General features: G+C 37.6%; 1 protein-coding gene across 11 annotated transcripts in view; it reads left to right on the top strand.

Annotated features, from left to right (window-relative positions):
* UTRN (utrophin) overlaps positions 1–14,598 on the top strand; it is a 508,091-nt gene that overhangs the window by 165,696 nt on the left and 327,797 nt on the right. For all 11 annotated transcript variants that reach the window (XM_089922090.1, XM_089922091.1, XM_089922085.1 and 8 more), the window contains 3 exons: positions 592–804; positions 9,969–10,082; positions 11,078–11,233. In XM_089922090.1, coding sequence (XP_089778216.1) covers positions 592–804; positions 9,969–10,082; positions 11,078–11,233 — 483 coding nt within the window. The remainder of the gene's footprint in view (positions 1–591; positions 805–9,968; positions 10,083–11,077; positions 11,234–14,598) is intronic.

A 14,598-nucleotide genomic window follows, 5' to 3' on the forward strand; every position in this document is an offset into this window, starting at 1 on the left:
TATTTTGAAATACTTTTTCAGCTATTTAAAAAATATATCAGTTTTGGTCAAAATTAGTCAAAAATTTCTTATATTTCTTGTAGTTTGAAGGTTAATCACTATAATGTAGGACCTCAGCTAAAAGATAGTTATTAAATATTTTTAATAGAATAAAAGCATCTTTTCTCCTTCTGTTGTGACTAGCTTAAAATTCTCAACCATGTAAAGTATCTTTAATGAAATGAAGACAATCGATTGTGTTGTTGTTTTACTGTATTGAATGAAAATGCTTCCCTGGTCATTTAAGATATGTGCCTCTGCACTATTTCATCAGATGCAACAGATCCACCATGGAGCCCAGCACACGGGGCCCTCACTGGGCCTGTTGTTCCGCTGGTTTTTAGTGCAGAGGATACATTGTGTCTAAATGACACACAACTCATGTAACTGTGACTTTTTTGATTACACTTATTCTTTTTTCATGAGTTTTTCACAATTCTTTTTTGATCAAATTCTTTTAAAAAAGTGACTTTGACTGTTTATAGCCAGTATTATTACATCTGTACAGACAAATTATTGTGTGTATTTTTAATCTTGAAAACTGTTTTCCAGGCCGTTGATGAAATCCTAGAGAATCAAAAACCTATACTGTATAAACTTGCAGAAGAAACAAAGGCTTTGGAGAAAAATGTTTCTCCAGATGTAGAAAAACTGTATAAGCAAGAATTTGATGATGTTCAAGGAAAGTGGAACAGACTAAAGGTCAAGGTTTCCAAAGATCTGCATTTGCTTGAAGAAATTACCCCCAAACTCAGAACTTTTGAGGTAAATCTAAAGGTGTTTAGGAGTTTAAGTTTATTACAGAGTAAAATAGTAACTATCAGTAACTAACTATTATTTGAGTATTTTGCATTCTTTCTGGCCCCATTTATAAATAAACTTAAGTTTATTTCGTACTTAAGTTGGCATGTATAAATCCCAACCAAAGACATACTTTTAATGTGCTGGGGAACACATTTATCTCCTTTGGCCTTGCAAAAAGGCTTCTTGGTAGAGGTCAACTGGATGGAGAGTTCCAGAGGAAAGGGTAAATGTGAGGATGTAGGAGAAAGTGGTCAAAGTCCATGTCAGATGGGATAGTCAGAATTTTAACATTTCACCTGTGAGGAAGATGGAGAAGTGAAGTAGTGAAGTTTCCAAATCACCTGGTTTTCTAATAGAAAAGGTCTGGATGAAGAATGAACCAATCGCACCCTCTTCCCTACCGCCCCCCCCCAGTGCCTTTTACCTTGGTCTTTTGTGGGTTTTTTTCCTCCACTGATGTATCCCAGGGTATACTTCTCGTACAGTGCCTGGCACAGAGAAGGCACTCAATAATATTTTTCAGTGAATAAAATGAGGTTAGTAATAGGAGATTTAGATTTGGGGATATATATATATGTGTGTGTATATGTATATATTATATATTTGGATTTGAAGATTTTACATATATATATATATATATATATATATATATATATATATTTGGATTTAGATCCCAAGAGAATATATATGAGATTAAATTTATGAATATATGAGACAAAATTTATGAAAATTACGTTTTAAAAATCAAAATCAGAGAACATGTGGTAGAAGCTGGTAGACTATACAGATCAGTGTGAAGAGATCCAGAAAGACCAGCAAGTGTGGCGATCACTGAACTTTGAGGGAAGCTCTTTGACACAGGAGTCAATGGGCAATTCCAATTCATGACCAGGAGAATAAAGATGGCAAGAGCTGTGTGTGTGTGTGTGTGTGTGTGTGTGTGTGTGTGTGGTGGTAGTGGAAGGAAGTGGTTTTCTCTAAGTTTAAGCTGCAGTTTTACAGTGAGATCTCATTAGAACAAACCATTAATTTTGAAGAGGAGGGTGTTTTTTTGTGGTTCTGTATTTCTGGCTCATTTAATTTTGTGAGTGGATCCACTTCCCCTTGTCTGTCTTCAATTGTAATTCTTTCCAACTTTAAAAACCCAAATTACCCTTATTCATAATTTAAAATTTTTGGTTATGATCCAAGCATTGGATTGTCAGTGGTTCTCAACCAGGGGTCATTTTCCTCCCAGAAGGACATTTATTAATGTTTGGAGACATTTTTGGTTGTCACACCTGTGGGGAAGGGAGGGTGCTATTGGCACCTTAGTGGGTAGAGGCCAAGGTTACAGCGAATGCACGGGAAAACCGCCACAATGGAGGAACTTTCTAGCCCAAATGTCAGTAGTGCCAAGGTTGAGCAATGCTGGATTAAGTATTTCCCACACAGCTCATGTAGACTTTTTGGATTATACTTACTCTTTTTTCATGAGTTTTTCACAGCTCTTTTTTGATCGAATTCAAAGATCATTGCTTTGTTTTCATATTTAAATCTGAAATGTAGTTCGGGAAATTTACAGGTGAAGATTAATCTAATGGTTAATCTCCTTTGACTCCTAAAAGTGTATTTATTTTAGGGTTAGCTAAATGCATGCCAATATTTTAATATGGAAATTAAAGAGAATAAACATTCCTCCAAAACACAAAATAGAGTCCTGTGGTGATAGTAATCCAGATTTAGGCTTTACTGGGTTGTTACTAATGTAGCAAATCCAGGCACTTAAAGTGGCCAGTTGGAGCATATGCCACATTTATTTCCATTAAAAATATCTCACTTTAAGCACCTGTGTCTGGATATTTAGTTTTTTTTTTTGATTGCTTTTATTACAGTAACAGATTTGGAATGTAAATTACAAATTTTTAATTTATTTTTTGTTTCCTAACTACAAGATTGTTGACGATGTCAGTATTCCCTAATTCAACTTCTTTATTGAAATGGTTATTTCTAAAGAACATTTTTGCTCCTTTATTTGCTTTGAAGGAATTGCTTGTTACTTAATTACTCACAATTCACTTAGAAAAACTTTTACTTTTTCCCCTAGAGATAATTGCAGTAAATATTCATTTACAGGTTAAAATTGTTTTTCCTTTTTCAACGACCTGGTATCTTCTTTTTTAGGCATTCAAGTTCTACTTGTCTTTAAGGCATGAAGTACAGTAGGTTTTTGATTCAGTGCCAATTTATGATGATGTTTCTTAGGAACAAAGTTTATTTTTAAAGTACATTTTAAATTATATAAGAAATACATAAATACTGCTCACTGAAGACATTGAATAATCGAGAAGTATTGAGAGTGAGCATTTAGAGTTCCCTTTCTTCCCCAATACCATTTCCTTTCCTGGAGGCAGCTAACATTAACAGTGATCCTTGCCGAGGTTAACATACTCAAAGTCAGGAAGAAAAGTTCCTGAGTATTACTAATTCGAATCATTTTTTCCACACTGACAGAACCAGATGATACTGGAACTCCATGAGGGATATGTAAATAGACGGTACACAAATGCATGAGTATGGATTGGAGTATCAATCTCACTACTCAAAATAATAATGCTTTTCAATGACACAGCACATTTAAACTCTGAAAGTATTTTCATAGCTATGCAGTTACTTTTTTCCTACCATCCTACAATACTTGTCAGGTTATCTTGTTATCTGTTTATGTGCAAGTTTTAGTTTTCTGTTATTTGTTGACAAATAGTGTTTTCTTTATGTGCCTGCATTTCCTTTATCTACATGGCTGATTTCTTTTGTACAGGTAGAGGTTGGGCCAGCATTGTTATTCACAGTGTCATGCTCAAATATGTTCTTAAATTCTTCTTTTTTTATCTATTCCATGCCAAATTAATGACCTCACTTCCTGTACTTAAGAATTAAAATGTTAATTGGTGCTTTTAAAAACTCTCATGGAAAGACCTACCACTCCTTCCAGGAAGCAAAATATTTAAAAATACACAAAAAAGGTAATATTTTCACTGTTGATTTTACTGACATTACTTTCTTATGAATTATGGGGATTAAATATTATAAAATCCTAAGACGCTATTTATCACCAGCAATAATATTTTTGAATTCAGGGGCTGCAAGGGTATTTCGTATTACTTCCTTTCCTGTATTCAGTGTCCCCTGCAGGGTGGTATAACCATGAAATTGTGAAACTGTCCTCAAGGCCCGCACAAAACTCCCTTATATTGGTATTTACCAATGCTCCCTCCTCTTTGGATCGCCTCTTTAGCCCCTTCTTCTGTTTGCAGACTTTCGTGTCATCTCTTGCCCTGATAATCCCATTACCCTTTAAATCTGACTCCTGCTTGCAACCTCTCTTCTCTTGCATTCACTGTCTACACTGATGCCAGTTGTATTTCTGGAAAGGATCTGGTTGTCTTTGCCATAATAGTACAAAGTGCTCTCGTGAACATCTCATAGCTCCTGCCCTTTCCTTACCCTGGAGCCCTGTCTGCATCTTCTCCTGTGCACTGCTTCGGTTGGGGAGACAGTGTGGTGGGTCACAAAGAATACATTGGACAATTTGCCTTTCTCCGGAAATGTCATTTACTTGCTAGGAATTCACAGCCTCCTCGGCTCATCCTTTAAGTGTAAGCTTCTTCTACAAGCAGTCTTTGGTTTTACTCACCATCACACCTGCAGCTAATTATTTCCTTTTCTTCTACACGTTGTTTACACCTTCACAAGAACCCCGTCTCAGGCCAGCTTTTATTATGGCGAGACCTGCCTGTCTGTCCTCCCCCAGGGCATGAGCTCTTTGAGCACAGGAACCTTGTCTGGTGTACTGCAGGTAAGCGGATGTGAAAGGCTCTGCCTTGCAGGTGCCTACAGACATCATACACACGCGTCCTGTCTAATGACGTTGGACCTATAAAATCTAAATGCCCAGTTGTCCTTGGCAGGACACCCATGTAGTCATACCTCTTCCTTCGGTTGCTGAGCAAAGACACACACTGAACACTCTGTGTTCTCACGCAGAGTGGGGAAGGGGACATGCTGGAGCTCTGAGACATGCAGAACCAGGTGTAGAAATTACTTTGGAACACATTTCAGGGTAAAAACCCAATGGTAAATATTTTCTAACAAAAATATGCAGTATAGCTGATTTAATTCTTTCTAGGTAACATGTAACTGATAGAATGATCTCATAAGAGTTTTTTTTTCTCATTCTGAATGCATTTTACTTTAATAAAGGGAATATTGGTGCTTTCTGAACCTTAAATTTAAGAACTCTGGTGGTTTCTGCTAAATAAATGTAGTAGCAAAGTCACTGTTGGCCTTCCTTACTAAGCAAGGGAACACTTTTTAGAGTGTTTTGAGGTTAATGAACATTATAAAACAAACAAAAAACCCTACTGCCTTAAAATACTGTTTTAATCCGTTTGCCTATATCTTGGGTTAGATATTGGCTGCTTAAAAAGCTGTGGACATTCCAACAGATGGGGGAGGAGCAAAATAAAATGCCAAGAATTTAGCTGTAAATAAAATCCTGGGAGGAAGTTGTGTACCTTGGAATCTTATTGTATTGAATGCAGAGTTACCAGGCTTCAGATTTCCTCTATCCCTGGCTCAGGGGCTGGGGGCTAGGAGATGGGGTGTGTGGGGTTAAAGGAATTGTTTTAATGACCTCACGTTCCTTTTCTGTGACCCAGCAGCAGGTGTTGCTCATCCAAAGTGCTTACAAATCAGCGCTTTTGAGCAGTGATGGTCAATGTAGCATTTTGACCCCTCCAAACGAGAGTGTTCCATACTTTGGTTTTCAAAACTAGCATATTAGTCATTTCATATTTCTTTGAGAATTTATGAGTATAAATAGGAATGAGAAATGCTTAACCCTAGATTAGTACTTACAGTTTGTTGTTGCATGTGAAATAATAAGAGAAATTTATTTTAGAAATTTACTGGTATTTTAAAGTTTTTCATATTTCTCTAAAAGAACTGAAGTCTCCCCAGAGAAGATAGAAAGTTAGAAATTACCCAGTTTAAATATCTCCATATATCTCTATTTCTATATTCATTCTGCAAGTTGATGTAGATGGTGAAAAAATTAAATACTCATTATTGTGCATTAGAACCTCATAAGTGCATCAGCTGAGTGAGTTTTAAATGGGCAGAGGAACGCTCTTCATGTGAGCTCCTTCACTTTCTTTGTAACCTCTTTGCTGTACAATTGACCTAAAGATGAGCAGATTCTGGTTTTTTTAAAAAGCACAGGAAACATCTGCTGCAAGTGGATTGAGATAATATTTTCCTTCTAGGGAAAGAGGAGATACTAGAGGGCAGAGCAGAGCTGTCTGTCTCCTGCATTTACCTGCACACAAATGGCTGCTAGTAGTGATCTTAGCGATCTAAAAACCTTTCCCGCACTCTGTAGCCACAGGGTAGGGATGCCTTGTGAAGCTTCTGTTATCAGGCATTTCTAGAGTTTGGGCCTTTCCTCATGTACTTGGCTTCCTTCTGCTGAGCTGAATTTAGCCGGGTCTAGTCAGAACTGTCATAAGCAGTAGTTCTTTCAAACAGCCACTTTTGAACAGTTATGTGATGGAACAAGCATTAATGTTGGCAGCATTTAAACACATTAAACGGGTGCTTATGCAAATATGTACTCACCCTGGCTACTCATTCCTATGAAGTGTCTGTTAGGAATAGACACCAGAACCTGAAGTGGTAATTCTTTCATGGGGTTAATCTTGGTAGTAAAGCACTTGACTTTGTAGATCTGAGTAATACTAGCTACCATTTACTGCATACCTGCTCTGTACCATCTCTGTTTTTCAAAACAATCAGGCGAGGCAGTTGTTATTATTCCTATTTTATAGGTGAGCTATGGAAGCTCCCTGAAGAGAAATTGAGAAATTAGTTTCTCAAGCCCTCATGGCTGGTAAGGTGCTGGACTACGTATTCAGACCTTGGTCTTTCTTTTCATGGAGCACACTGCCTGTCTTAGAACTCAGTGTGGTCAGGATTACCTGCAGGATTTTTAGTCATGAAAACACTTTTCAGATTCCTCTCTGTTCCCTTTGTTCCTATTGAGATGATCAGTTGGTCTATGTGGCTTGTCTGTGTCTGTTGCTTCCCTCTTTCTTTCTTCTCATGTTTCACTGTAAGAGGAGGGGCAGGTGTGTGTGAATTGTGTGTGCTCACAAGGGTCTGTATGTGTCTGAAGGAGGGAGGAAGGGGGTTGATGCCATAAAATTTCCTCTCCTATGCCAATGATGGGGATCACTGAGGCTGCTTGCTTCAGTTAAGGCTGATTGTGGTTAAAACCTTCCTGGAATATAATGCTTCCATATAAAGTTCAAAAATTCTTGGCCCAGGAGACTATCAATTTTCCTTATTCCAAACTAGATTTAATGAATTGCCCAGTTACACGGCAGTAATGCTGCCTTGCATTCTTAAAAAGTTCAGGCTGGAGATTAACAGTGCAAGAAGTGGTAACAAGTTAAATGGACAGTTTAAAAGGCCCTTTATGAACTCTACAGATACATTCGTACTTTCTCTGTTTTTGCACTTTTATCTTTAACACACCCCACTCCACTCTGCCCTGATCATGTCTTCCTAAGCAGTCTTCTAGGATAAGATCTGAGAATGCTGGAGCAAACCCAGAAGAAGAGATATGTCACCAGTTGAAAATATATAAGAGTAGTGTGGGTGTGTGAGAATAGTGACAGACAAGCTGAAGAGCAGAGGGAAAGGAAGCTTGGGGAAAGTGCACAGTGTGACTGAAAGGGCTTTCAAAGCTTGCTTGGGAGGAGGGGAACGAGGAAGTGCTTGCACAGGGTGGTATAACATGAAAAGAGTTGACAGAAAGGCCCAGCTATATAAGCACTTTTTGCTTCCCATGTTCATCAGAGAATGACCCTGCAAATTAGAAAGTGGAGAATGGTCATTATTGAGGGTGCATTAGAGCCTGAATTATGAGTTAGATGGAAAAACGACGCAGTCCTTCAGATGCCTAAGTCTACATCCTGAGTAGCGTGGGATTTTACCCATGATCCAATTATGCAACTTGTGAGGAAATTACTAGAAAAAAATGGAGATGGGTGAATGTCCTAAATAAGGGGGAACATTATTTTCTAGAAGCTAAAGACCTGAAGTAAGCTTGATGTCAGTTCCTGGCAAAGCTGTAAATGAATGATCAACCAGAGATCTTATATGTGCTTAGGAAAGAATGTGGTGGTCACCAGGAGTCAGCATGGATACCACTCATAAGCCTTGTCCGAACTCATTTCCTAAGTACTGCTTGCTTTTATTTATTTTTTGGAGGAGGGTTACTAGATTATTAGATAATACAGATTCATAGTCTCACATTTCATGTGTGCTCATTTAGTTCAAATAATGCTGACAAACTATCATTTTGGGTAAATCTTGATATCAGCAAAGTATTTGAAAAAATCTCTTACAACCTTATCAGAAGGAAGTGGAAAGCTACTTAGATGCTAGAATTATGTTGATTCCCATGTTTTGAAAACCAAGCTGAAAGTTTGTTGGTTAATGAATGAGATGGTGTCCTCATGGGGGAATGCTCAGATAGGCACTGTAATTGGCCTTATTTTTCATCTGGAAAAAAACCCAAAACCCAACCCAAAAAAACCCAACAGAAAAAGGATAGCTCACTGTCAGATTTGCAGATAAGAGAAAGCTGGGAGGCACAGCTGATAAGAAAGTGGAGAGACTAAAAATTCAAATCATTCTGTTGGCTTTTTATTGTAGTGTTAACTAGTATCGTTAACATAACAAGGCAAAATTTAATATTTATAAATATCAAGTTCTGAATTTATTACAGAAGTCAGTTAAACAATATGGGATAGGGAAAATGTACTTTTGAGGTGGTTGTGTGAATTTTGGAGTTTTAGCTAACCATAATATTATGAATAATATATATCTAAACAAATTTAAAAAAATGAAGGAAACAAAACCCAACTCTACAATAAGAAAAATAAAACTGAAAAAAATTTAGATGGCATTTTCTGAATGTAATATCGATATGTGAAATACCAGTTAGGTTCCATCTTCGTCATTCATTGCAACATTTTAAGGATGAGAGTACTTGGTTCTTGGTGGCATATTTTAAGTACATTAAAAAGTCGAGGTAATTTTCAGAGCATGTTGATCACAGTGTTGATTGCAGTATCTGGGTATCATGTACTAGAGCATCATGGAAAGAATTGGGAGTGCTTAATCACTAAAAGACTAAGGGAAGACAGTGGCTGCCTTCCAATCTGAGGTTATTTTTGAATAAGATAGTTAATTTATTTCCATTCCTAGGGAGGAATGAGAAGCAAATAATTGAGGAAAGTGCAAGGAAACAAATTCAGCTCAATGCAAGGGAGAATAACAAATCAGACTAACCAGTGATGGATGGGGGACCTTGGAAAGAAATGACCATCACTTTACTCTAGTTTTGGAGCTCAAGTTGGACCTAATTACTTGCATTCTTCAAGGTCCAGTTCCAGTGTTACTACCTGTCTGAAGTCTCATTCTTTCTGCAAAACGTTCCCTTTCTCATTCCCCCCAGTACCACGCACAGTAACTGGATTACAGTGGGTGCTTAGTAAATGTTGAATGAAAGAATGGAGCTGGGTGGTGGACCATACTGGGTTCTTAGATAACAAGGCATCGAACCGCAGAACTAAGAAAAATCTATTGTCTTCCCTCCACTGTGCTGTTTATTTACTCCTGCTTTGAGTAGCCAACTTAAGGAGAGAATTGTTCTAATTATATGAAAATGAAAGATTGTTAAGCTGATTATACCCAGAAAAGCATTTTTTACCTTTAATTTGAATTTTTAATCATAGATATTGCTCACGTTAAGCAAAATAACTTTGTTCACTGGAGAGTGTTTTGAAATTTTTAGAATGATCACGAAGATATCATCTCATGAGGATTTTAGGCAACAATGAAGAAAATAATTATTTTCAATGTTGGAAGTTTAAAAAAGAAAGAAATAAAATAAATGAAAATGATGCTATCAGAGTTTTGAAAAGTTGCCTTTTTCCCAGTAGTAACAGATCTTGAGATGTAGTAGGTTGAATGCCACTGAGTAATATCCCCCTTTGTTATTGTGTTTGATTTAGGCTGATTCAAAAGTCATTGAGAAGTGGATGGATGGTGTGAAAGACTTCTTAATGAAAGAGCAGGCTGTCCAAGGAGATGCCGAAGGGCTACAAAGACAGCTTGACGAGTGCTCTGTGAGTTCTGCTGATCTAGGGAACCTGCTGTATTAAATAACATTTTCTTCTTCTTATTTATTATTTGCTGCTCTTATTAAAATTGTAAGAATATGACATGACAATAAACCTAGATAAAATATCTTTCATAATAAACCTTTTTTTGACTTTATAGCTAGTCAACAAATGACTGACTTTTCATATTTCTGTTTTTGGCCATGGTTATAGAATTTAAAAAAATTTTTATTTCATATTGGAGCATAGTTGATTAACAATATTGTGTTAGTTTCAGGTGTACATCAAAGCGATTCAGTTATACATATACATGTATCTGTTCTTTTTCAGATTAAATTTTAGGTGTAGAACATAAGAGCAATTTTAGTTCATTAGTAGCTGCTGTTTTTTTTTCTTTTGCGGTGTGTGGGCCTCTCACTGTTGTGGCCTCTCCTATTGCGGAGCACAGGCTCCGGACACGCAGGCTCAGCGGCCATGGCTCACGGGCCCAGCCGCTCCGCGGCATGTGGGATCTTCCCAGACCGGGGCACAAACCCATGTCTCCTGCATCGGCAGGCGGACTCTCAACCACTGCGCCACCAGGGAAGCCCAGTAGCTGCTGTTTTATGTACGGTGACAATCTTAGTGTCATAATTACCAGTTGTATATCACTCTTATTGTGCCACATGTTGAGGCTTTAAGAAAAACATATTTTACAAATGAAGTTTGCCAGTATACTTCTTGCATTTTATATTTGTTGAAATCATTAGGCTTCTCTAAATTAATTAAAAGTACTATTCCCTGCTGAGAGTCAAGTATTTCCAATCTAATTTGGCAGATGGCTATATGAAACATCCAGGTGAAATGAATTTCTTAAGGCAATATTTCTTAAGTAGTTAAAAGCCCTGACTCCCAAGCAGTCTGTTCTTAAAATATTTGCAGGGATACAGGCAGACAGACTGTAATAATGGCATCTACTTATATAGGCATGAACCCAACAAGGGCTTATGTTATGTTTTCAGGCATTTGTTAATGAAATAGAAACAATTGAATCATCTCTGAAAGACATGAAAGAAATAGAAGCTAACCTTCGAAGCTCTCCAGTTGCTGGAATCAAAACCTGGATGCAAACAAAACTAGCTGACTACCAAACACAACTGGAGAAATGTAGCAAAGAGGTGAGTTTTTAAACTTCACTGCCTGTGGTTTTCAAGAGGTAGATAGTGGCTTCTCTTGACAGAGTAAACTGATGTTATAGCCCATCCAGTTTGAAAAACTGTGGTCTAGAGTAACTACAGCATGGGTGGCAGGCTGGGGCCAGAATTGGGTCATGTTTTTTTTAATGAAGGGAGGGTGCTCTTGTACCTTTGGCCCCTGGGTGGGAATGAGCTTGACATATTCAATAAAGAACAAGAAAGTTGTTGTAGCTGGAATAGAATGAAGGAAGGAGTTAGCAGGTTGGAGAATGGGAAGATTCAAGGTCAGAAGGTAGGTAGAGATGGACTGTATATGGCCTTTGAAGCATAGATTTTGACTTTTATTTCAAGTATGATTTTCCATAGAAGGCAGAGTGATTTGAGCAAGGAATTGATACATGATAGATCTTTTAAGATCACCCTGGCTTCCATGTGGATAATTTGCTCTGGGAAAGCAAGAATAAAAATGGGGAGAATACTTAAAGGTTATTGCAGCCTTGGAGAGAGAGGATGGCCCCTTGGACTAGGGAGATAGTGGTGGAAGTCATGAGAAGTGTTGGGTTGCACTATATTTTGAAAGTGGAGCTGGGAGTCTAGTAATGGATTAGATATGTGATATGAGGAAAAGTGAATAGTTAATGACAGCTCAGGACTTTTGCAAAGCTTCCACTTTGTGTGAATTGTGGTGCTATTTACTGAAATGGTGAAGTCTCAAGGAGAAGCTTTTGTGGGAGCAGGTGAAGTGATGCTTTCCATACTGGAAGGATTAAATTCAAGATTACGAGACATGCAAATGGGGTCTCTAGCACTTACCGCTGGCCAAGGCTGCTAAGAAGGAAAGGTCAGCCAGAGGGGAAATGCCAGGAGAGTGTGAGGCCCCAGTGGCCAAGTGGAGAGAGCTTTTCACAGTGCTCAATGCTGAGGACTGCTGAGACTCATCAGAACCGGAAAGCAAGCTTTAGACTTGACAAGATGATCGCTTTTATGGGCTTTGAGAAAAGTGGTTCCAGTGGAGTGGTGGGAAAGAAAGTCACATTGGAGAATGTTGAGGAGAGAAAAGCAAATGAAGTACTGGGGCAAGTGTAACCAACTTTGAGAATTTCTCTATTCAAGGGAGCCGAGAAATGGGGTAGGTGCTGGAAGGGACGTGGGGATCCAAAGAGCTGTTTTTGTAATTTTTAAAACTAAGGGGTATTACTGGAAGTTTGCATGCCGAAAAGGACTTCACTTAGAAAGAGAAAATGATGCAGAACAGATTGAGAGAAGATAATTGCTGAAGCAAAGTCTGTGATTAGGCAAGAGGGGATGAGGTCCACCCTCTAAGTGAAAGAATTGCTATTAGGTAGTCCCTCTGTGGTAATGAAGGGAAGGCAACTATGTGTACAGTGGGAATATGACGTAGTTGTCTTCTGATTGCTTCTGTTTTGTTAGTGAAGTAATACTGAGGTTGCATACAGCTAAAGTGAGTGAGAAAGGGGTAAAAAACAAGAGGAGAAAATGTGAAATGCAGGAATACCCCACAGACAGTTGTGTAGATAGCACATATCTCTTAATACAATGTTTTTTGTTTAATGTTGATACACGAAAATTTTATATTTGCATCCCCGAGTATTTTATTTTGTTTCCCCCCAAATTCCTTATTTTGAAAAAGTTCAAATTTAAAGAAAAGTTGAAATAATGGTTGAGAGAACGGCCATAAGCCATTCCTAAATTTGCCAGTTGTTAATGTTTTGCCACATTTGCCTTTTCTCTCTCTCCTCCTTCTCTCTTTACATACATACATACACACACAGGCACACACACGCATACCATTTTTTTGTTATATATGTAGTTTAGATAGGAAGTCGAAAATATTATGACATTTCACTCCTAAATACTTCAGCTTGCTTCTTCCATGAATGAGGACAATCTTCTACAAAACTGCAGTATCATTGTCACACTTAAGAAAATACTTTCATAATGTCATCTTATATTCTAGCCAAATTCAAACTCCTTTAAGTGTGCTATAATTTGATGACATGTGCTTGAAGGAGCTGGGGTTTTTTTAGGAAGTAAATAAGGAAACTGGTTTGGAAGTGACAGTGAAGAGCAAGAAAGACAATAACTAGATGGGTAGATAGATGCTTAGGTACATGTAGATATTTAGATCTGTGTATCTGTTTATCTATATATATACATACATACACATATGACAACATAGAATTAATTTTGGATTATTATTGTTTCAAAGTATGGGAATAAATACATGGGGAATTTTTAAGTGTCTTCAGCAAGGAGGCAGCCACCTGCTATGTAATTATCTAAAGCAGTTCTAGACTATTGTATATCATTGAGTAGTAAAAGGTTGAAGAAATTTTGGACAAACGTAGTGTTGCCAAATTTTTATTTTTCTAAGAAAGGATAGATATATAAAATCAACAAATAAAACAGTCTATTATATGCATGATATCATGAAAGGAAAAACATCTTAATGCCAAAATGTAGAAAGTATATAATCTCAGATAATTAATGATAATTTTCAGCTTTTCTTTTTTTGAAAAGTTTGCTACAGTGTCTTTATTCTTCTCACTTCTCTGTGGATCCATGAATATTATATAACTGACTAGTGTTTGGAAACTACTAGTAAAAAGAACTTTGGGGAAGTGGGGCCCTGAAATCTGTATTTTTTTTAAAAGTCCACTAGATCAACAAGACCTGGGAAGCAGGGCTGTATGTATTGCTGGCAGTAGACTCTCTGAGTGCCATGTGGGGCAGTGAAACCCAAGCTCCTATTTAGTGCCTGTCTATTTTTATGACTGTGATCCTGTTTGGAGAGTGAAACAGGAGGGCCACTAAGTATTCCCCCTTACTCTCGAGAGAGCCATCCTATTCCTGAACTGCCCTTTTGTCACCATCAGTGTCACAGCCAAGCAAGCCCTGGCAGGGTGACCACTACTGTGAGATTTCATTTGAGTGGGAGGTTGAATACTGAAGTGAGACCTGGATGATCTGTGTGGTATGATATCTTCTCCCACAGAAGTCAGTGTGTGGTTAGAGGGATCTTTCTGAAAGATATTTTTAGGCTTCTTAAAATAGTTAAAAAAGCTATTGAACCAGATTCAGACAAATACCTATTTTCTAATGTAACTTTTTTGTATCTGTGTGGAATATACAAGTACAGTAGATTATCAAAACCAAAATTTTGTAAAGCAGTGTTGTATCAACATCTTTGATAGCAATCTACTCTTCTCTGCTTTTAAAAAGTGCAGTCTTAATGGGGAATCCTGTTGAAAAGGAAAAAATGGACATTTTGGTTGCTTCAAGGTTTTTTTTTCCCATAAATAAGGTTATAGTAGATTTCCTTGAAA

Source organism: Delphinapterus leucas, chromosome 12 (assembly GCF_059928025.1).
Source record: "Delphinapterus leucas isolate spDelLeu-1000000601 "Yukka" chromosome 12, BTC_Dleu_Yukka2, whole genome shotgun sequence".
NCBI lineage: Eukaryota > Metazoa > Chordata > Mammalia > Artiodactyla > Monodontidae > Delphinapterus > Delphinapterus leucas.